Genomic DNA, 22,599 nt, shown 5'->3' on the forward strand with positions numbered 1-22,599 from the left:
CAATTCAGATAGCTATTGTTAAGTCATTCAAATTCTTACGAGAAGTAATCTTTACCAAACAGCTGAAGCATCAGAAATAGATGAACATATATATAAATATATAGCAAGCCTAGCCTGACATATTTTACTTTTTTAATTAATAATCCTTTGAGTTTTTAACAGTGTGCTTGCTGAAACTTCAAGAAGATGGGCAGAAAATACTTCAACACTCGACTAAGGGGTGTTTGGTTGTCTGAAAAAGGAATGCAGTGTAAAAGGAATATTTTAGAGTTGTTTGGATGCAATGCATGACTTACTTTTTTTTTTGTTTGATTTGAAATAAATGCAATGTAAAGTATAAAATGGTTGTGCTCGGGGTGGCCGCCAGTGGTGGCGGCGGCCGGCGGTGGTTGTGGTTTGCTACGACGGCCGGTGGCCAGTAGAGGTTGCCGGCAGCGGTTGTCAAGCAAGGAGCAAGCGGTGTAAATCGTTCTCGCCCAAATTAGGGGAGAACAATTTACATCAAAATTGAACTAGAATGAAGTATATTGTATTTATTATACTTTACTTTGTATTTACTTTTCATCCAACCAAACACCAAAAAGTAAAAAAAAAAAAAACAAATCATTTACTATGCTTTGCAAAGAGGTTGAATCCGACCCGATTGCATAGACGGGTTAGAAATCTGAACCTGGACTTGACCTCACCCCAAACCTGGTTTGACCCAACTCAACACAAGCGCGGGTCGAGCCCTTATTGTTGGAACGCAGAGCAAGTCGCGTCGTGGGAGAGAGGTGAGACGAATGGGGCAGGGGTGGAGGTGCGGGCAGCGGGCGGGCGAGGTGAGACGCGCCAGATGAGGGTTGCGGTGGGGGTGCAAGCTGGGCACGTGGTGCAAGGGCTAGTTAGGCACGCAATGCAGGATAGTGAGCGGGAAGTGCGTGCGTGAACAGTCGACGGGTCATTTCCAAGTTAGAAGGTTGACCCCAACCCAACCCGCTTTTTCAAACATATCAAAAATTAGAACCCGAACCTGACCTGTTTGTTAAACGAGTCAACCCGAAATCAATTTTTTCATATTAGGTTCATGTCGGATTTTCAGGTTATGTTATAAATTGGCACCCCTAGCTTTGCATTCAATTTTACTCAAACCAAACAACACCTAAATACAAAATTAATAACCTAGAAAAACAAAAAGCAAGCCTTTTTTTATAACTTAGCTATACTTCAAAAAAATCAAATCAATTTGTTGGTGAAAAACTTCGAAATTGATGGGTGCATTTCAATTAGACAAAGGAATGTTCAAGAAAGTAAATCTAGATATGAAGGACATCTCAAACCATTACCAGATGATCTAAGTACTCTTGCTGATTATCCACAAAAGCCATAACCAAATGGCCACAATTTCAAGTCCCCAAAACAAATCTAGAAGCAAAAAAAAGGAAGAGTCCAACATGATTATTTTAATCAAAATCCACTTCCTGACATTCATAATATGATTATCAAGATTTCCCTGTTCCTTCACTAACAGAAAGTGTAGTGTTTGATCAGCTTCTAATTTGCAAAAACTGTTAATGACAGTCCATTGAAGCATAGTCCTAAAGAAAAGAGAAGATATCTTATTTTATTTGGGGAAAAGTTTTAATAGATATATCAACACTCCAGAGTAGAAAATTCATCTTAAGATTCTAGAGTCAATAGAAAAGGTTAAGCTCTGGATGAATGGAAAAATATTCTTCGCATCTTGTACTGCAAAAAAAAAAAAAACTTGAACATAGAAAAATATATATAATTCATTTAGTCAAAAAAAATTAAAATTGCTTTTGCATAATAAGCAGAAGAAATGCTATCAAAAGCAATTTTCCTTATAGTTCATTGTTGATGCTTCAGCATCTAAGGTTCGTTTTTACTACCGCAGCATGAATGGACTAATAAACAAATATAGATTGATTATAACTTACTATTATTAATCCGGGCAAAAAACAATACCATTGCCTCTCAGAAACACGCCAATGCTTGGACAAAACAACAAGCCTTTATTTCACTGTGGTATAGGCTGCATAAATATTTTTTCCCATTGTCTCCTATTAAAAGTAAAAAAAAATAGAGAGGTTTATGATATCTAACCAATCGAACATGCCCATAAAACTTACTGAAGAAGTACGGAATACATGTGTGTCAACAACTAAAAAAAGGTGACAACCAGATAATAAACAACACTTCTTTACTTTGATAGTAAACATTATATTTGAAACAATATAACAAGACTAAGCATGGAATGAAGAATCTTGTACCTTTGTGCAATTTATAATACCATAAAATCGACAAAATAAATAAACTATTGTTGTAAGTTATATGCAAATAAAATATATATGAAGTAGTAGCCAAATGAGTAATAAGATAGGATTTGATGATTAAAACAACACACAACAATATAAAAAACAGCACAACTTACACCATATAGATCCAGAAATAATACTAAGAGAGTTGTTTTGACTAATTTCCTAGCAAAGTAAGACAAGATACAAATTTATTCACTGTTCGAGAGATGAATTTTCTCTTCCACAATTCCTAGTACCTACTAGGAACCCAAATACCTCACAAGAACTGCAGCAAAAACTCAAAATATAACATAAACCCTAACCCTTCATAATCTCCCCCCTTAAACAGCCCAAATCCCCAAATAAATGCCCCTTATATCATTCCCAAAGAGTTTCCCTCCAAAGCCTCATCTCCTATAAGTGATAAAGGAGGCCTAGGCAACTGGGCTGCTGCTAGCCGCATCAATACTCCCCTTGATGCAGGACTACTTTAGATGCTATGGTTATAGTTTCATTTGAGCATTGCACAACTATTGAATTAGAATAATTTCAGAACAAAATTATAAGCAATCTTCAAACGACGATTAAGACAAATGAAGCGATCAATTGCGTAGGCGAAATCACATGCTCCGAATTTGAACTATCAAGATAATTGCTCCTAAAAAATCACCTTGTCCTAATGGTGGAAAAAGGTAAACTGCTTATGGATAGTACTGTAGGGCTCCTATGTCATCTCATACTCTAGTAGATCCTTCCACTTGATCAACACCTTGTTTATCCCATTGTCTCATTCTGCGCACCCTTTTCACCTCCAGTGGTTTTAATATTACCTCCATATCCTCTGAGAGTGTGGCCAACAATGCGGACGAGGGTGTGTGGTTTCCAATAGCTCGTCTCAATTGCGATACATGAAATACATGATGGATGATCCTTGGGTACTTTTCTCTAATCACCAACCATAAAGGTAAGAGAAAAAAATAATATTCTTATTTTTGGAAATAAATTATAGTAATTTATTATTTTTTAGTTATGTTATATAACGGGGCTACATGTGTGTTTTAAGGATGACTTATAACATGGAAGTCAAAAACAAAATAAGAAGACAATTATAATGGCCCAACAACCCTCTTACAATGTCATCTTGCACAATAATTCTATGAAAATTGGAAAAAAGAAAAGGGAAACAAAAATTCATTGCTAAATTATTCATTCAGCCTACTTGTCACTAGATATGACAACAGTAAATAAATTCCATTATAAGGTATGATGGACTCCAGGAAGATTCAGTTGAAACATTCCCCTCAAGCATGGCAACTGCAATGTGAGGCTATCACAAGGAATGCATTTACAAATAGTTCCAGGCGACGAAACTTGATCGATTCAAAGGTCATACAAGTGGTGTAGCTTTTAGGTAGGGGAATATTGAGATTGATAAAAGGGAACCAAAAGAAGTAACATTATGAAACATGTTTTCAAATGGTTCATGTAATAGAAATGGATAATACATTTCACTCGTTTGCATAGTTAATGCAGTAGAAAATGCGAATGAAATCAAACTCACACCTCAAGTTTCCAAACTAGAGGAAGTTTCAGCAATCCCTCTGTTCAGTGCTCTTTCAACCCGCGCTTCAAAGGGAGTGGCATGACAATTTATCATCCTATCCTGCACTATAAAAGAAAATCAGTATGTTTCAAGCTTCAGCCAACATAAGTTCATGCATTATGTTTCAATATCATACCTCTCTATACTTGCTTGTCGTGTTTGGAATCCCTCTTATCTCAGAGAAGGAACTCCACGAATAAGCCAATTCCTCTTTAGGAAGGAGATGGACGTCCTCTGTCTTGTACTCCCCAGACATCATGATACCATTATCGTTCTCCGCCTCTTCAATCCTAAACCTCACTTCTCTGCTCCCAGCTAGCTTCTTTTTATTACCACTAGCATTGTTCTTAACTAATGGTTTCTTCTTTTCTTGCCCTTTCAAATAAACTGAATTTAAATCCAATGAAGCCATCATTTTCTTCTTCTGCAGATCCTTTGGGCCCCTTGCAGAGCTAACCACGACCACATCCAAAGCCCTACGCAAACTCCCCTCTACCTTTTCTCCGATGGCCGATGACTCCAATACCTCACATTTCCTTGAAATCCTGCTCGAACGACCACCCCTCTTGCCTTTTGCCATCTGCTTCCCTCCTTTATTAGCTGGCTCCTCCACCTTGTCCTCCTTAATCTCCGCATCTTCTCCCTCGTGCACGTTTGAAACCAACGCAGTGCTGCTTATAGCTATAGTTGACAACCTTGTCAGTCTTCCCTTCCTACCCTCCACCACGGCTGGCTCCAAAACATCATCTTTCGAAGAGACTCTAGAAGATCCACAACCTCTCTTTCGACGCGCCCTCCCACCCCTTCCGTCCTCAACTAACCCTTCTATCTTCTCAGAAGTTTCCACCTCTTCTTCCTTCAAAATTAAGACCCTAGCAGAGCTAGCCACTGATAAAACCTTCACATCCCTCCCCTTCTTCTCTTCCATAGCCACAGGCCTCAAGGATGCATCTTTCCTCAAAACCCTAGCAGGTTCAACCCCACTTTTGAGGCGGCTCATTCCTTTCCTGCCATTCTTAGTTGGCCCTTCAACCTCCTCATTCTTGATCTCCCTCTCCTCATTCTTCTCCTTCAAAGCTCTAGCAGAGAGCTCAATTTTCCTGGTAGAACTGGTAATATGCTCTTCCACCACCGGATCCAAAGCCTTGTCACTTTTCGAAGCCCCAACGGATATGATACCCTTCTTTCGCTGGGCACGTCCCACTTGATAATTCTTGGTAGGTTTCTCCTCATTTTCCTTAGCATCAATCTCTTCCAGCAACTGGGGAACCCTAGCAGAGCAAAACTTTGCGGAAGCCTTTCTTGGCATCCTTCTCTTGCCCTCCTCGGGCATACGTTTCACAGCGTAGTCAACATTAGCAGATTCAGGACAAGCCTTACCTTGAGACGCGCCCTTTTCCCCATGTTTCGCTGGCTCGACCACCTTCTCCTCCTTGGCTTCCTTTTCAATCTGAGAACTTACATCCGCCGCAGCCCGCCGCCCACGTCTCGTTCGGGGTTCTGGCACTGAAGATGGGGCGTAGATCTTAACTGACATCAAAGTGCTTTCACCGATCTCGATGATATCGCCGTTGGCGAGGGTAAAGGCGGCGTTGGGCGATATTACCGCACCGTTGACAGTGGTGCCATTAGACGTGCCGAGGTCGGTGACGGCCCACCGAGAAATCTCTGGGTGGAACTCAACAATGAGATGCTTCTGAGAGATTCGGGCATCCTTAATGGCAAGTGTATTTCCGCGGACAACGCGGCCGATGCGAATGAAACTCCCAGGCCTGCGATCGAAGGTTTCCCCCTTCTTAGGCCCTTCATCGATGGATAGTATAAGGTTAGAGGCCTCCATGGAGGAGAAGACAGGAGATAGTAGAGAAAATCTAAGAAACCTAGAAATTCCGGGGAGATGGAAGGAAGGAAGAAGGAGACAGTGGGAAAGAAGAGTGAGTGCCACTTGACTGTTCCGGTGGGATTCGAAGAGTGAGGTCTCCTTGCTTGATCGGGGCTCCGGACTCCGGAGGGATTTGAAACGAGGGGGAAGGATTTGAAATATGGTGTTTGCAATTAAAACCTATAAAATCTCTGATATTTCGTTATTGAATTTGAAGGAAGATAAATTCGGGTTAGATATTACTCATACAAAATCCAAAGGCAGCTTGATTGGATGAAAAATAAAGGTTTAGTAAATTAAAATATAATATACAAAATATATAATTGTTGCATTCTGAAAAATTTATGACGGTAGAGAGAGAATTTAAAGTTTTAGTTTTGTAGGAAGATCTAGCACATACACACAAATAAGAGAGAGAGAGAGTAATGCAAGAGTTATAAGAGACGCCATGATTTTTATGTGGAAAATTCTAAAGAGTGAAGAATTCACGGGGTCTGACCTAGTTAAAATGATTTCACTAAATTTTTATAATTACAAATAGTGTCCTTCCTCAGGGGGAAGGCCTTCACTCAATATATAATATATAACATATCATATAGTTGGGATTGGAAGAATCTAATGATAATGAAGTCATAAGTCATTCTTAAGAGCATACTGGCTTGTTCATTTAATTGGCATGACAGTATTTGGGCGATGGAGATCAAAAACCGTAGTTGACGGGTGACGGAGGTCCAAGGGATCGAATTCGGCAGGCGATGGAGATCAGAGGGAGCCTAGTCATCGGGCGACGATGGTCGGAGGGATTATAGGCTACAGATGATGATGGTCAGAGGGACCATTGTTGGAGAGCAATGGTGGTTGGAGGAACCGTAGTCGGCAGGCGACGGTGGTTGGAGTGGTGTATCTAGGGCAGCCTGGTCGGTCCAGCTACGGTAGGCGAAGAGGAGGAGGTCTGAAAGTTGTTTGCAAGCGGGAGGTCCTGTTATTGAAGCTAGCATTTAACTTTTCCTAATGTCAATTTTTTGAGTTCTTACACCAAGCTCTATCACTTGTATGTCGAACCATGAAGCCACTACATAGTCATCTTTTGCTTAGTACCTTTCTGAACCCAGTCTAATGATTTTTTTCCTCTCAACTTTTACTTTCCTTGACCTTTGTCAACAACTGATAGATAATAGATGTCACCATAGCCATTTGCTTCCTAATATTTATCCATAAATCTCCTCCTAGCAAAATACTCAACATACTGGAGTTGTCGACTTTGACATCTTTTTAACTGACATCTTCCAAAGACTCAATCTCGTGAAATTTGATACTCAACATTTTTCATCTTGGTGCTCGCTAATAGTTATATATCATAGAGTTGTTAGTATTGTGCCTTTCTAATAAACTTGCCATCTTGAAAAATCACCTTTCTTAGCACTTGACGAAAACTAGGAATTGCAGAGTTATCAATTTAATCTTAGCTTTTCTGCAAGTCATATTTTCAAGACTTAATTGATAGCTTGACATTATAAAGCTATGGGATTGTAGCTAACTCCTTCATGTCTTATTCTCATTAACTCATCTCCTTAATAACTATCTTTCCCATAACTTCTTGATTGATCCAAATCCTAGAACCATCGGCTCAACAACAAATTCATTCTTGTGTTCTTCTAGGTAGCATCAACTTACTTACTTGGCATGCTTCCTTCTCAATTCTTATTGACAAGTTTCCATCCTTCAACTATCGCCTCAACATCAAATCCATTCATGCCTTCTTGTGACTACTTGGCACCTTTCTTCTAGCTTCATGTTTTTTGCTTGACATCCTAAAGGCGTCAACATTAAAAACTTTATATTGGAATTCCTACTAAACTCCACAATATTGGTTGGCTATTAATGGAATTTATGTCATCACATGCCCATACAAGGATACCATATTAGTGCTCCAAGCATATGTTGTCACATGTTATCATTTTTAATTTAGAATATATTTAGCATGGATTCTTCCAAACTCATCCTTAGTTCGTATCCTAAAAAAAAGATAAATCTTTTCCATTTAAGTCAGCACGCTCTCGATTATCTTTTGCCCCACCTTATCTGCTTTCATCCTCTTTAAAAGGGACAATTAGACATCTTATGAAGTGTTTGCATTTTAAAGATGGAAGTTTTTTATGGAAGCTAGCATATAAAATTTTCCAAATGTCAATTTTTTGAGTTCTTACACCAAGCTCTATCACTTCTAACACTCACCTACTATATGTGGAACCATGAAGCCAGTATCAATTGAGCTCTCAGCATCCTCTTATAAAGTCATATGCCTTTCCATCTTTTATTCACTTCGAGGTGTCAACTATAGGAATAGATGTTACATGAATACAAATAATGTTTTATTTGTTATTTTTGTATTAAAAATATATTTTTTAAACTAAAGTATAAATGATAAATATATAAACATCACTTGTTAAATCCAACTTATTTGTCTAGAATAATAGGATTATGGAAATATACTAAATACTATAAGTTAGATTATATTTATTTGTATATTAAATCTAACAAATTGCAATTCACTAAATAAAACATTTTAAATATTTTACCCAAAATAATGAATCATTATTACAAATTATTATAAACACATTGAATTTTTTTTTTTATCATAATAAAGTTGAAGCTCTACTTAACAATTAGGAAATGAATTCTTTAATTCTATTTTTAATAATTTGAGAATCTTAATAAAATAGAATTAATTAAAATAGCTCACCTTAAAAGGTGCATAATATGAACATTACTAAAGCTCTTCACATTATGGACAATAAAAACATGAGTAGTGACAAATTCTTTTTTTGTCTTAAATTCAAAATCTCTCAAATGATTAATGCTAATTTACATTTATCTAAGCATTTCAATGTTGTTGTGTCTTGGGCTAATGTTTTTCATATATCTTTTGATAAAGTTAATATTATAAACCTTTTTTTTAGTCTGGTTTATTCACTTAAACCATCCTTTAATTAGTATAAATTAAATATTGATGGTTCTCTTTCTAAAGATGGGGTCGTTTGTGGGAGTATTGTTAGGAATTTTAGTGGTGATATGGTTTTTGTCTTTGCCTCCCAAGTTTCTATTGGTAATGTGCGTACCGCTGAAGCCTCTGCTCTCGTACGCTGGCTTAAATTTTGTTCTCAATTCAATATCCAGAATATTTGGATTGAGTCTGAGTCTTTAATCCTGGTAAATCTTATTAAGAATAATTGTTGCAATAATACTTCTTTGTTTTACATTTTTAGAAATATTATTAATCATTTGAGAAGGTTGAGTTCAGTATCTCTCATATTCCTAAAAGTGATAATTCATGTTCTGATTGGTTAGCTAGGAAAAGTGTTTATCTTCAAGACACATAATTCTATTATGATTTGTCCAATTTAAAATTTTTGAAAGGTTTGGTGAGAATGGACAAGCTTGACTTTCCTTCTTTGAGGCATAAATGAGTCTCGATTATCTTCCATTCTCGATTTTCTCTTCACATGTGTCTCTTTTTTTGTTGTAGTTCTGCTTCTGTTGCTCACCTGCTCTTTCTTGTTGGCTGGTTCCATGTCTTTTTGTGTTTCTGTTGGTTTGGTTGTTCTGGTTGGTTCTCTAATAGCTCTGATCTTTCTTTTGATGCTTCATGGTGAGTCTGCTTGGTTTTTATATATCTAGCTTTTCCCTTTGCTTTTTTTTTTTTTTCTTTTTATATCCTATGCAGTTGTGCTCTTTGTTTTTCTTGGCTCGTTCGGTTGTGCTGCTGGTTTGTTTCTTTTGCAATTTTTCCTGCAGGTGGCTTGGGTCTTCATTGTTTTCTGTTTTAATGGATACTCTTCCGTTGTGCTGAATGCTTATCTTTGCTTGGGGTTGTTTTTGGGTTTGTCTTCTTGCCGACCTTGCTTTAGTTTTTTTTTTTTTTTGACTTCTAATTTGTAAGTAGTTAGGGATCTTTGGCTCTTAGGATTTTTTGATTTTCTTATTGTATCTCTTTGAGCATTAATGAGTTATCGTTTTGTTTAAGGACATGTAATCCTTTTGATTAATCAACATGGAGGCCCTATATGGGTTTTCCCAAAAAAAGATTAATAAAAAAAAAAAGAAGAATTTTTGTTGAAGATTAAAAATTATTGATCAAGTTTAAAAAATTGCTAACATTTAGATAATAAGTTCTCCCTTATGCATTGAAAGAGGTTATTATAATAGTTTCCATCAAATGCTATTTATTCTCGTTAAATTAGTATTAAAAAAAAGCATTCTAATTTAAGAGCATTAACTTATTGATGTCCTTGAATAAATGGATAATTTTATATCATTTTTCACAATCATCTTTCTACCAAAAACAAAAAATTTAGGCTTCATTTGAGACAATTTTTTATTGCTTCTTAAATCAACTTTTTAGTATAAAAATTAAAATTTTTGTACTAGAAAACAGCTTTAAGAAGCAGTAAAAAAGTCCATCTCAAGCAAAGTCTTAGACTTCGTTTGGGACGGTTTTCTTATTGCTTCTTAAAATAACTTTTTAGCAAAAAAAATTAAAAATTTTTAACTAAAAAATTGCTTTAAATAATAAAAAAGCTGTCTCAAACTAGGAATTAAATGTATGAAGAAAACACAAATCAATACATTATACTTTTCCATATATTTTTTTGCTAAGGGCTACTGAAATAAAAATATATGACAATACATTTAGTATAGAAAATAAAGCAACTTAAATGAGTAGAATTGTGATAACAAATTAACCCTGCCTCCCTTGGATTTCATAACTGGATTAAAATATGAAGGAATGGTTGAAGAGATTGAAATTTTGAATTGTAACACATAAGTATACTCGCCTACAATGTGACGACCAATAGTTATATAGGAAAGATAAAAGAAATATAGCACATCTCACCTTGGCCTATTGGTTGAGAGCTTATGCTTCCAACTAAGAGGTCTTGGATTCGAGTCTTTGTGTATGCGTTTAAATATAGCAACAATGCAATTGTGTTAATCTAATTGGTTGTTAATATGTTATAAAATATTCCTATGAGCTCTAACACATATAAATAAACTAATGGATTCAAGATTAATATTTATTGGTCTTCATAATTTTTTCTCTTTTAAATAATATAATGAAAAACCATTCCACCTTTAGTCTATTAAGAATTTATATCCTATAATCAAATAAAATATAAACTAATGAGTTCATGATTACTATTTATTGTTATTTCACTATTTTTCTCTTTTTAATATTATGTCGAAGTACCACTCCACCATAGTCTCTTAAGAATTCATATCCTATAACCAAAAAATAAAAATAAAAATCTTAATTTGGATTACTTTTGAATTCAATAATATTTGTTTAACTTCCATCGGTAGTACTGTATAATAATATCCATTATTTATGCATTAAGATAAGAAAATTTTGTAGATAATAATAATTTATTTAAATTTGAAATATTAGGCTGCCATCATATATGTTTTAAGAAGAATAATTTTTGTCGTTTAAAATATATAAAGCTCAAAAATAAAAATAAAAAACTTAAAAAAATCTTTGGTCAATATTTGAGCTAACAAGTACCACAAATTTGGTGAATATTTGAGCTAACAAGTACCACAAATTTAGAGAGATACAAGACAATTGGTCGCATCTATGTCCATATTCACCATTAGCAGAGTATTACATTAACCGCCATTCTTTGCCAAAAATGAATATATATAAGAAAAAAAGTTTATACAAACAAATTAATAGATTTTATTGAAGAAATTATTTACAATTTCTAAAATGACAAAAAAAATAAAAATTTACAATTTTTACATGTTTGATCCACTTTTGATAGTAGCTTTGTTTGGCAATAGGATTTGCTTGCCAATATCTGGAACAAATATATCAACACTCATTGAGCTAAAACTAGACAAATTGAAAAGGCTGCTTAACATGAGATGGACTTGGCATTGTTGGTGTAGGAGGGGCAGAATGATTATTAAGATCAATTATAATAGGAAATGTGATGTCCCCTTCATTGTAAGAACCACAAGTATCATCTGATCCATCATTTATGGCAGTACCTGATAAAAATATGAAACTTAAATTATCATTTCCCTTGAGTGAAGGCAACAAATATTCTTCTATGGCAAGTAACTTAAAAATAGAAGTCTTTCATTTTAGAAAGTTTTGTAAGATTTACCAGAATAAAATAACGACTGATCAGATTCTTCAGTAACAGCATACTCTTCATCCGAGTCGTCAATATCCTTAAAAACACATCATCAAAGTTTAAAAATGATCCAAAAAAAAAATGATCATTTATTAAAAAAATAAGAATTTCAAACCTCGGGAGCTGACATATGGAAATATGATTTTTTTTGTGAAGGAAGTGTGTTGTGGCATGAAATAGCTATTGTACATGGGGCATTCTCCACAACATCTTCCTCTAGGTCAACATCCTTGAAAAAAATAATCAAAATTTAAACAAAATTATACCAAAGTTATAAAAATGAAAATTTTACAAAATAATAAATAATTTCCAACCTCAGGGGCTGACATATGGAAATATGACTTTCTTTGTGGAGAGAATGTCATATGACTATAAGTGGAATCATCATTCATTTCATTATTTGCAATTTGATCCCCTGAAATAGCCACAGTTGTATCTTCCTCTATAATTGATTTCTTTTGAATTTTACATAATGGGCCTAACAATACATTGTCATCATCTAAAAAAGAAATGTCTCGTTTCAAGACCTGCCCAATCATAACAAAAGTAAATAAATTAAAAATATTGCAGGAAATAAAAACTTGAAAGAATAATTTGAAAAAATAACTTAAAACATATGCTCCATGAACTGGTTAGAGTTAGTTCAATATGCCTAAAGCATGGTTGCAAGACCATATTGCAAATATTTAAAGAATCTTTGAACTTAAAAGAGAGCTCATCACATCAAAAATATAGAATTCCATACATATTATATACATATATAGAAGACTAATGCAATTTTGTGCTTTAAAATTAAATGACCATAATAAAATGGTTTTAGAATAAGATTTAATTTAAGAGAATCACTTGTATACAAAAATAAATATATCTATACCTTCAATCATGCACTCAAAGTCATCTATAATATCATAAAACTAGAGAACATGTGCCCTAGCAGAGCTGGAAAATTAACATCTTTCAAAAATTTAATCTAAAATGGGTAACAACGTATGTAGATACCTACTTGAACACTAATATTTTAAAGAATGATAATGTATATATTACTAAACAACAATATCCTTAAAAGGTTAGAAAGGTATATAAATATAGAGACTTACTTATATAAATACATATTTAAGTTTAATATATGAATAAGTGCTTTTTCACTGATGTAGTGTTGCTTCAATTGGTAAAGGTGAAAGAGGGTTGTTGTATTATCTTGAATGAGGCATTAGTAATGTGTTGATCATAATGAAAGGTTAAAAACTTCAGCATAAACGAGGGTAAAAATACATGAACAAACGATGCAATTACCTAATGATGCTGATAAATTTCTGTATAACTTGGAGCACCTAATTACATTTTCTTAAAATAATTACCTTCACTTGCTTATTATTTTCTGATTCAGATTTCAGCAGTTCAGAAGATCTTGAATTTATCGATGCCATGAAATGTTTAGCCTCAGCCCTGTTGGAGAATAAAATTTTAATAGATCATTTTCAGTATATAAATAAAACATAAAATTTATAAATATAACTAAAAATTAAAATTTATAAAAAAAAAAATCAATTGCAGATTATATTATTCAAAAATGTATCATTACCGAATTGTTAGCTAGGATCTTTTGCCTATCATGCAACAATAAAAAGAAATAGAAAGAAAAATATATCACTATTATCAAGCTTTTCATGAAAATATTCATAAATAAAATTTTAGGGAATTATGAAAACTCGAATTATATAAAATTTTAAGAGGATTTAGAAAGAAAGTAAGATAAGTCAATAGATAGACAAACAAATTTCTCTTTTAAACTAACTTACATAACCAATCTTTTAATATTATGTTGCATGGTACATGAAATAGAAAAAAAGCAAAAACAAAACTTTCCTTGTAAACCATCTCTGACTGATGAACTGCTCAATATCAGAAATTCCAACTGATTTTGAAGTGATCAAACTGTGACAATCAGCCAGTTTAATTTGCTCCTGAAATTCAATTAGAGGTTGAATATAAAAATTTCTTAAAAAAGCAAAAGTCTTTAACTTATATGGTTTATATTAGTTAGTATCTAAATGATTAATAGAAATAAGTAACTGCTTTAATATCACTTACAGCCAAAATCACTGCAGGTGTATCAATCATAACAAGATGTTTTTCCTCTACACCTACAATAAAGAGATCAAGTTAAGAATAACGAAGATCAAGATAAGAATAACAAAACAAGATGTCAATTTCATCTAAAAGTAGGTATTGATGAAATTTTAATTTATATTTTTCTCGCATCAAACAATAATTAGCAACACAAATATCAACAAGAGCTCACTTTGGCAGCTTATGATAAAAAAAAAACGTTTTAGAAAATCACAAATTTAATTATCATAAAATTTAGTTTTTAAACAAGAATGAAGCCTTTGCAAGAAATTCATTAAAGCAGCGTGAACGAGCATAGACATGCCCCAAAAGCATGAAGCAGCTATTGAGATTTATCACTAATAGCTAAAAATATATAGACAAGCAACAGTATTATCCAGCAAAAAAAATCATGCATAAAGTGTACATTTTGCAAAGAAAGCATTGCACATATACTTCTATTTATAAGGCATGAGATTCGACTACCTAGCAGGAATAAAAATTGATGCAGTAAACAGTTAGCTCATTATTATTATAAGCACATTAGAAACATAATTTATCTAAGTATGATTTCCGCTTTGAATGAGCAATAAGAGAAGTGTCTATGATTTCCACTTTGATTTTTTTTTTTTTGACAAACATCCATGTACATAATAAAAGATATTGATACGCCCCTTCTAAAATTTAGCCGTTAAATCTTCACACTAAAAATCAAATCAAATATTTTCTTACAAAAAAGAGTGACAACCGGAATTTCCCTACCATAAATTTTATTATATATTTTAAATAGCTTAAATAGAATTGTAACAAAAAAGGGAGTAAAATTTTCTTTTAGTAGCTAATATCCACTAAATTAACAACAATAAGGTGACTAAACATTCAGATTTATTAGTAATTTACACATTATTTTTTACAAAACTTCTGCGATTGCATGGAACCACTGCTTGATCATCACAAATCACAGGTGCCGTGCCATCCATTTTCCCTAAACTTAAAAGCTCTCTCACGTTAGCACATGCAGGTACTTTAGTTTATCATGGCCTACATTCTATTTTTGCAAGCCGAGCTTTATAAAGTTGCTTTATGGCCAAAATTTTTGTTCTGTTCTTCAAAAAAGAATCTCTGAACTAAATTATGTGAAGAACAAAAAAAAATATTCTAGCTTATTTTTTTCATCCAAGCAATCTCTTTTTTATTTTTTTTGCAAGCTACTTTTCTTTAAAAACAGAATTAATTACAAAAAGAAAAAATTACGGATAATATAACTTACGGCAACATCATCCAACTCCTCACATCCTGCTCATCAACAAGCAAGCTCTACTATAAATACTGGTACTCATTACATCATATCAGGAAAAAATATAATTGAAAAGTAAGATTTTTAAAAGAGGATCAATCGGTTCAATATGGAAAATTACTAGCCTTGATCTTTCATTTATAATCCCTTATCTTAAATGCCCAGCTAGCTTGACCACCATTGTGACAACGTAGTGATCCTTCCAGAGAGGCGAGGCCATGTTGTGCTGGGGCAACTCTTGATGGCAACTTAAATCTCATATTGTATTGGCATGCATCGATCCTTTTACAATGGCTTTCTTTCATCTTTCTCTGTCATTTTACAATGAAATCTAATCATTCACAATTCAATCCCACTCGCGAAGAGATATGTGTCCATCATTGCTACAATGGCTCTCTTCCACATTATCCAGGTTGCCAAATGACACTCATTCAATCATCAAGCACATCGCCATACATAATGCTCAATAACACAATAGCTTATACAATCCTTTTATTTTTTATGTCTACGTTGTTATTATTCATTCTTTTTTGAGAAAGAAGCAGATTTATTTTTTTTTTTAGTTTCAATCATCTCGTTGCAGTTTTAATTTTTATGTGAAATAAATTATGTTCGGATATAATTACAATCAAAATTTTATCACGATGAATTAAAAAAATTTAGAATTTATTTTAAGATAAATACAATTTAAGTTAAAAGAGATTTTTCTTCTATTGATTACAGTGACTTCATTACATCATATCAGGAATCATTAAGCTACTAATTATCTTCTAATTAAAACTTTGTATCCATGACGACAAAGGAAGATAGCTCCTTGCTAAATTCTCCCCCAAGCTCAGCTGGCCTCAGTCAGATTACAATTCTAAGCATAGATGGAGGAAGTGTGAGAGGAATAATTCCAGGAACCATTCTTTCTTTTCTTGAATCCAAGCTTCAAGTAAGTTGCTAAACTCAATATAATTAGCTTTTTAATCATTTAAAAATATCTTTTAATGGTGGTTAAAGGGAGATTTATTAGTTTTTTTCATATATAGAAGATTCATTAACAATTTTAATAGTTCCTTTCATTTTTTTACTAATAATTGAATTGAGTGCAGGAGCTTGATGGAGAGAATGTAAAGATTTTGGACTACTTTGATGTGATTGTAGGAACAAACAGTGGTGGCCTTGTCACCACAATGCTAACTACTCCAAACAACTCTAATTGTCCCCTCTATTCGGCCAAAGATATCAACAATTTTTATCAACAGAACTCATCGAATTCCTAAGAAAAATGTAAGCTTCTAAATTAATTCATCATGAACTAAATTTATCAAGTTTAAAATATTGAAGCATTGATTTCATCAATGATTAATTAACTAATTGTTTATATATAAATGAACTGTTGCAGGGCAGGATTATTTGGCACGACAAGTAATTGTGTTAGTGAATTTGCTAGGCCTAAATACGATGGGAGTATCTCTATTCTCTAATTAAAGGTATTCTTGGAGATACAAAGCTTCATCAAACTCTGACCAGTATTGTCATCCCAACTTTTTATATCAAGCTCCTTCAACCCGCTATCTTCTCCTCACTTCAGGTACTGCTAATTTAATTAAACCCTGATTAAACCCATCATTAATTATTAATCTCATTTTTAGTTATATTTTTATGCAAAGTTAGAAGCACTCCATTAAAAGATGATAATTTATCAGATATTTGCATCACTCTCTATTCTGACATTCACGTTGCAAATTGAAAATGATGTAATTAAATGTCATACAAAAATTAATTATGAAAATAGAATCATTTATCATTAATCAGCACCCAATATCATTAAACATGCAGCACCCAAAATACTGAAATGTATCTGATATTTTGAATAATTTATATCGAGAGCAAAGCTAGAAATGAAGCAACTACATTTGTGGGATTGTTATAACTACATTCGACCAAAGGAATGATTCTATACCATATTTCAATATTTTTCAAAAAATAAAAAAAGATCAAACTGCCAGGAACGAAATGTGCCCCAACAGAATCCCAAACCTTAATGTTAAACAGAGAAATGAAGGAGAAGATCGGACCTGACGGCGCAGAAAGCCGTTTAGGAAGAACGGAGGAGAGAAGCCTGCAGGCGGTCCTTGTGATGAATCGCGACACCGGCTCCATGAACGTGGGAAGCCAGCGGCCGTCATTCCCCTTTACAGCTGCGATACTACGGACGGCGCGTGCTGCCGATGGTGGCCGTTCGTACGGCGTTCTTGCTGAGTTCTTGAATAGCCGCCGCTTGATATACCCGCCGGAACCTCCTTCGTACGCCGGCGACGACATCGGACCAATGAAATGGAAATGGAGAACGATGTTGTGTTCTAGCTTTCGGATGGGAGGAGGAGAGAAACAAGAATTCTTGTTCTTGAGTTCGCTACCACGGAAGCGGCCACCGCTGGTGAACGAGGGTCGGGACTTGGGATACCCTTAACTCCACCTCCAGTCCTGCTTTTATAGTGTTGGAGTTAATTCATTAATATTTAGATAAAACTCCAGATATCTTTGACAAATTCAGGAGTCCGAAGTAGGAGTTAGGGGGGCCATGGATCAAACGGCACATGCCACACTGAGGAGGATATGATGACACCTATGCAATTTTTAAAACGGAATCCGTTGTAACAAATTTATTAATATTCTACTTTGTTTATAAGATATTTGTTCTCTCTTTTATTCTATTCAGGAGGTTAGGCCAAAGACGAGGCGTGAAATAGTATTTGTAATAAAAGCCATATACTGAAAGTCGAAGAGCTAATCGTACAATTATTACGTCCTCTGATCGGATGTAGAGTTACGTTCGGCCGTCAATAACATGTCGCCACGTGCTCTTATTCTTTATCGCGCGGCTCGACGACTTGACCCGGACCAGAACCCGGGAATGCTATGTTCGCGTATTGTGATTTATAACTCGGTATTTGCTCGGTATTACTCGGTATTGCTAGGTATTGCTTGACAATAACGAGAAATACCACTCTGTGAAGACCAATACCGAGAAAAACTCAGTACAACTCGGTATTGCACGATATTTGCTCACTATTTATTATTGTCGAGCAAAATCGATCAATACCTAGCAATTTCGAGCAATAGCTAGCAAAATCGAGAAATTCCGAGCCATCCTGGGTCCGTTCCGGGTCGGGTTGTCGAGCGCGCGGTAAATAGTGAGAACGCGTGGCGCGATTGTACTAGCAGCCGAACGTAGAGCTACATCTTGTGACCGGACCAAAAAAAAGTTCGAGCTAATCAGGGGCGGATCCTAACTTTTTTTTAGGATGAATAATTTTTTTTTTAATTTGATTATCACAATAATAATAATAATAATAATCTCATCAAATAGTAATAATAATAAAATAATTTTTTTAAAATTTTAACAAACATAATGCATCAAATTTATAAGAGGAAATTTTTGTCATTTATTCACGAAGAGGAAATGTTTGGAACTTCACATAAATTGACAAATGATGTGAGATAGGTCATATTAGAGCAAAAATTTATTTTTAGGAAGGGGGAGTCAAAATTCCAAAAATATCCCTCTTATGCATTAGATTTTTCTTTTGAGGGTGGACATGCCCACACTCACATTAGTGGGAATACGTCCTTGAAATTAATTGTATTGTACGTATGAGATATATATATATAATATGCATATACGTATGAGATATATATATAATATGCACAAACACAATAACAAGATTATAAATTAAAAAATATTTATTATAATAAGTAAATTTATTTATATGATTATCTTTACGAATAATTCTTCAAATTAATTTATTCTTAATAATAAAATTGAAAAATATTTTTAGTCTACATTCTAAAATAATTTGAATCTTAATGATAAAATAATATATATATTTTTAGGTGCATATAATGTAAGTAACTAAACATCAGGATAAGGGCGAATTAGAAGTTTAAGTGTACTTTGAATTTCTTTCCAAATTCACTTATTCAAATTTCCCATAATTATATGAATAAAGCAAAATGAATTTAGTGAGAAGACTGAGTATATGGAAGCAATACACCAATTAAAGTTTTGTGAATGGTGATATGAATATGCGATATATGTATATGTGATGTAACTTACAAGATCAATCAAAATAGATTTTTACAACATGTCAACAACACATAACTTATGTCACCTCAGTAAATTTTCACCAAAATTGCAAACACAAGAGACAAGTATAACCAAGAATCATCTATTTCAAAAAATTTATCAAAAAATATGCAGAAACATGCCATATTTTTATATTTCTTGTTGGGATTTTTTGGAGGAAGGAAAGCTTCTTGAATCCCTACAAGCTTGTTGGATAGCTTGGTCCAAGAGAAAGAATAGAGGGAGTGAGCTCACGTCTTTACTTATACTACTAATATAAGATAAAATGAACTTAAGAAACAAAATAACTAAACCTGGACCAAAAATACTAACAATCTCCACATTTGTTCAATTTAACAATGCTAAGAAAAAAACACTTGCTATCCACAAAGAATAGCCCAAAAAAGCGTCCACCAGAAGGTCATCTACTTTCTCCACTTGTTGTTCGCAAAGAACAACTAAAAAAAGCCTTCCCCACATGTTACATCTTTTTCCTCCACATATTTACTTGAACCGCATCTGCTGCAACGTCCTGACTCCAGCTCTGCTTCCGATCCTTTGAGCTAGTGTCTCATGCCTGGCTCGAACTCCAGCATGATCTTCTCCCTCTCGCTACCCTGGCTGGTCTCCCACACGCTTGGCACTAGCTCCCATGCCATCGCACATGCCTAACCATGCATGCCTTTGCTAATCTCACTAGTGCCTTGGTGTGCTTCTACCTGCGCAAACATGTCGTCCAAACCACCCTTGGCGATTTCAAAGAACATCCTAAGAAAAGGCTTCCACCCTCGGTCATCAGCTCTCCTCCACCTGTTGTCCACAAAAAACAACCAATTAAGGCTTCATCTATGCAAGATAAAAAATAAAAAAAAAATGCTCCTGACCAATCAATTTGAGGAGGAAGCACTTGACTATGGGTCCTAAGCACCCTCTACTATGTGAGTTGACAAATACCACAATGGGGCTTCCGGGCACACATCAATCCACTCGCTCCTGTGCCCACTCTCTGAATCCCATAGCCCAGTGCCTCGGTCTCTAGCCTAAAACTGATTATGCACTTTGAATCCCACAACCCAACCTCCTACCAGACCTAAAACCACTCATAGCTTGCCCACGCCCAATCCAACGTGAAAGCGCGCGTCCACACTCTTGCATACAATTGCCTCCCGTCTAGTCTATCCAATGTGCCTGCTTCAGAACTAGCACCCTCACCGGTGCTCCCATGTGCGCTCCCTATTAGTCCTGAGCCTAGAGCATGTGTGTCATATTCTTGATGGCAATCACGCACCCTTGATCCTATCCAGTGCACACGTTTGCCTCCTCCCTCGCCCCGTTTGAGTCCCGCAATCCGATCCAACGCCGTACATACATCATCTCGCACCCTACACGCATATTTCAACTAGCACATCCGTACAACGCCTGCCCTCGTTCATGTAACACGTGTGACTATTGCCATTTCTCACGCGATTTGCATGCTGTGTGAGCCTCTGGCCACACGCTTGCTCCAGTGCGTTACACCCGTGTGAAATCATCTCTAGCCTGGATGCCCAGTCCCAGCTCGCCTCTACTCCACCTCTTTCTTGATTACAAGAAAATTCCTCCTCCTTTCCCTTGATTAGCTCCACCAAACTCTGACTCTGCCACATAATGTGTTGGTTTTTCTTGGAGGAATGAAAGCTTCTTGAATCCCTACAAACTTCTTAGATAGCTTGGTCCAAGAGAAAGAATAGATGGAACGAGGGAGAATAGTGCTCGCCTCTATACTTATAATACTGAAACTAGATAAAACGAACCTACAAAACAAAATAATTAAAACTGGACCAAAAGGATGAAGCAAACATTCGTAAGAAAAAAAGAAGGATGACTTCAACTGTATGGGATCATTATGAGATGTTACCCATAGCTGTTGATGGTAAACAAAGATGTAAATGCAAGAAATGTGACACAATTTACTGATGTGATAACAAGAATGGAATTCGCAACTTAAAACGTCATATGCATGTTTGTAAGAAAAGAAATACCATTGATATAGGTCAGTTAATTTTGCACAAGCAGAGTTTGTCTGACTTCAAATCTTTTAACTTCCATTAGCACTGATGGTTTTATTTATTTGACCATTTATTTCATTGATAATAACTGGACACTCCATAAAAAGATTCTTAATTTTGGTTTCATGTCCACCCCCACATGATGGGATTTTCTTATTTGAGAAGCTGCAATATTTCTTAAATGAATGAAAAATTGAGAATAAACTTTTTAGTATCATTCTTAACAATGCTTCAACTAATACAATTTCCATAGATTTTTTACAAAATCATTTAGAGGTAGTTTGATATGCAATTGTGAATTTTTACATGTCCGATGTTGTGCACATATAGTAAACCTTATCATGCAGGAAGAGATGAAGGAGATAGATGTTTCTACATCTAAGATTAGGGAGAGCATCAAATATGTAAAAAGCTCCCAAGCTAGGAAACAGAAGTTTTTGGATTGTGCAAAACATAGTTGTTACAAGTAAAATTGATGTTACCTTAGAAAGTACTCCTAATCAGAGCTCAGCTACCAACTCCACTACAATAATAAAGTCACAATTCTTACAGGTAAAATTAATTGTAGATCTTCACTCTTGTATGTGTAAGTAGAAACTTTTTTATTTGAAATTATTAAATTAGCTATCCAAAAATAGGATTTTGATTCCTTTGAAGAAGAAATTACAATGCCCAGGAAATTTGAGCTTGAAGTTTACCTTCAAGAGTAGAAAATTGATTGAAAAGTAGAATTAGATATCTTGCATTTCTGAAAGGGCAATCAATACAAGTTTCCTAGTGTGGATGCAATGGCACATGATGTCTTAAAATAATAATAATAATAATAAGGCACATGATGTCTTGTGTATTCCTATTTCAATTGATGCCTATGAAAGTGCATTCAACAATAGTGATAGAGTTTTGATTCAATACATAAGCACCTTAAAACATGATATTGTGGAAGCACTTGTGTGTGCAAAAGACTTATTATATTGAGAACAGGGTATACAATAATTAAACTGGTATATTTTTCAATTTAATTTACTTATTCTGCTTGTTTGAAG

General features: G+C 34.6%; 3 protein-coding genes across 8 annotated transcripts; all 3 read right to left on the reverse strand.

Moving 5' to 3' along the window:
• Positions 1–1,244: 1,244 nt before the first annotated feature.
• On the reverse strand, positions 1,245–5,917 carry LOC110106545. 6 transcript variants are annotated; one of them, XR_003700325.1, is made up of 4 exons: positions 4,040–5,917; positions 3,864–3,963; positions 1,664–1,728; positions 1,245–1,577 (listed from the first exon to the last, which is right to left on the reverse strand). XR_003700325.1 is itself a non-coding variant. In XM_020836478.2 (3 exons), exons 1-2 carry the CDS (start codon positions 5,741–5,743, stop codon positions 3,865–3,867), a joined length of 1,803 nt encoding a protein of 600 aa, XP_020692137.1. In that variant the 5' UTR covers positions 5,744–5,917; the 3' UTR covers positions 1,768–2,063; position 3,864. The 6 variants fall into 6 exon arrangements, 3 of the variants coding, with proteins under 3 accessions (XP_020692137.1, XP_028549595.1, XP_028549596.1); XR_002304248.2 differs by lacking the exon at positions 1,245–1,577 and adding an exon at positions 1,941–2,063 and having other exon boundaries at positions 1,590–1,728; XR_003700324.1 differs by lacking the exon at positions 1,245–1,577 and adding an exon at positions 1,941–1,995 and having other exon boundaries at positions 1,591–1,728.
• Positions 5,918–11,651: 5,734 nt separating this feature from the next.
• Positions 11,652–13,434, reverse strand: LOC110106544. The gene is made up of 5 exons (XM_020836475.2): positions 13,344–13,434; positions 12,300–12,512; positions 12,101–12,214; positions 11,956–12,022; positions 11,652–11,836 (listed from the first exon to the last, which is right to left on the reverse strand). Exons 1-5 carry the CDS (start codon positions 13,410–13,412, stop codon positions 11,679–11,681), a joined length of 621 nt encoding a protein of 206 aa, XP_020692134.1. The 5' UTR covers positions 13,413–13,434; the 3' UTR covers positions 11,652–11,678.
• Positions 13,435–13,800: 366 nt separating this feature from the next.
• Positions 13,801–17,851, reverse strand: LOC110106550. Its single transcript, XM_020836484.2, has 3 exons — positions 17,458–17,851; positions 14,077–14,129; positions 13,801–13,949 (listed from the first exon to the last, which is right to left on the reverse strand). Exons 1-3 carry the CDS (start codon positions 17,702–17,704, stop codon positions 13,803–13,805), a joined length of 447 nt encoding a protein of 148 aa, XP_020692143.1. The 5' UTR covers positions 17,705–17,851; the 3' UTR covers positions 13,801–13,802.
• Between the last annotated feature and the right edge of the window lie 4,748 nt (positions 17,852–22,599).

The sequence above is a fragment of the Dendrobium catenatum genome, unplaced genomic scaffold (assembly GCF_001605985.2).
Source record: "Dendrobium catenatum unplaced genomic scaffold, ASM160598v2 fragScaff_scaffold_362, whole genome shotgun sequence".
NCBI lineage: Eukaryota > Viridiplantae > Streptophyta > Magnoliopsida > Asparagales > Orchidaceae > Dendrobium > Dendrobium catenatum.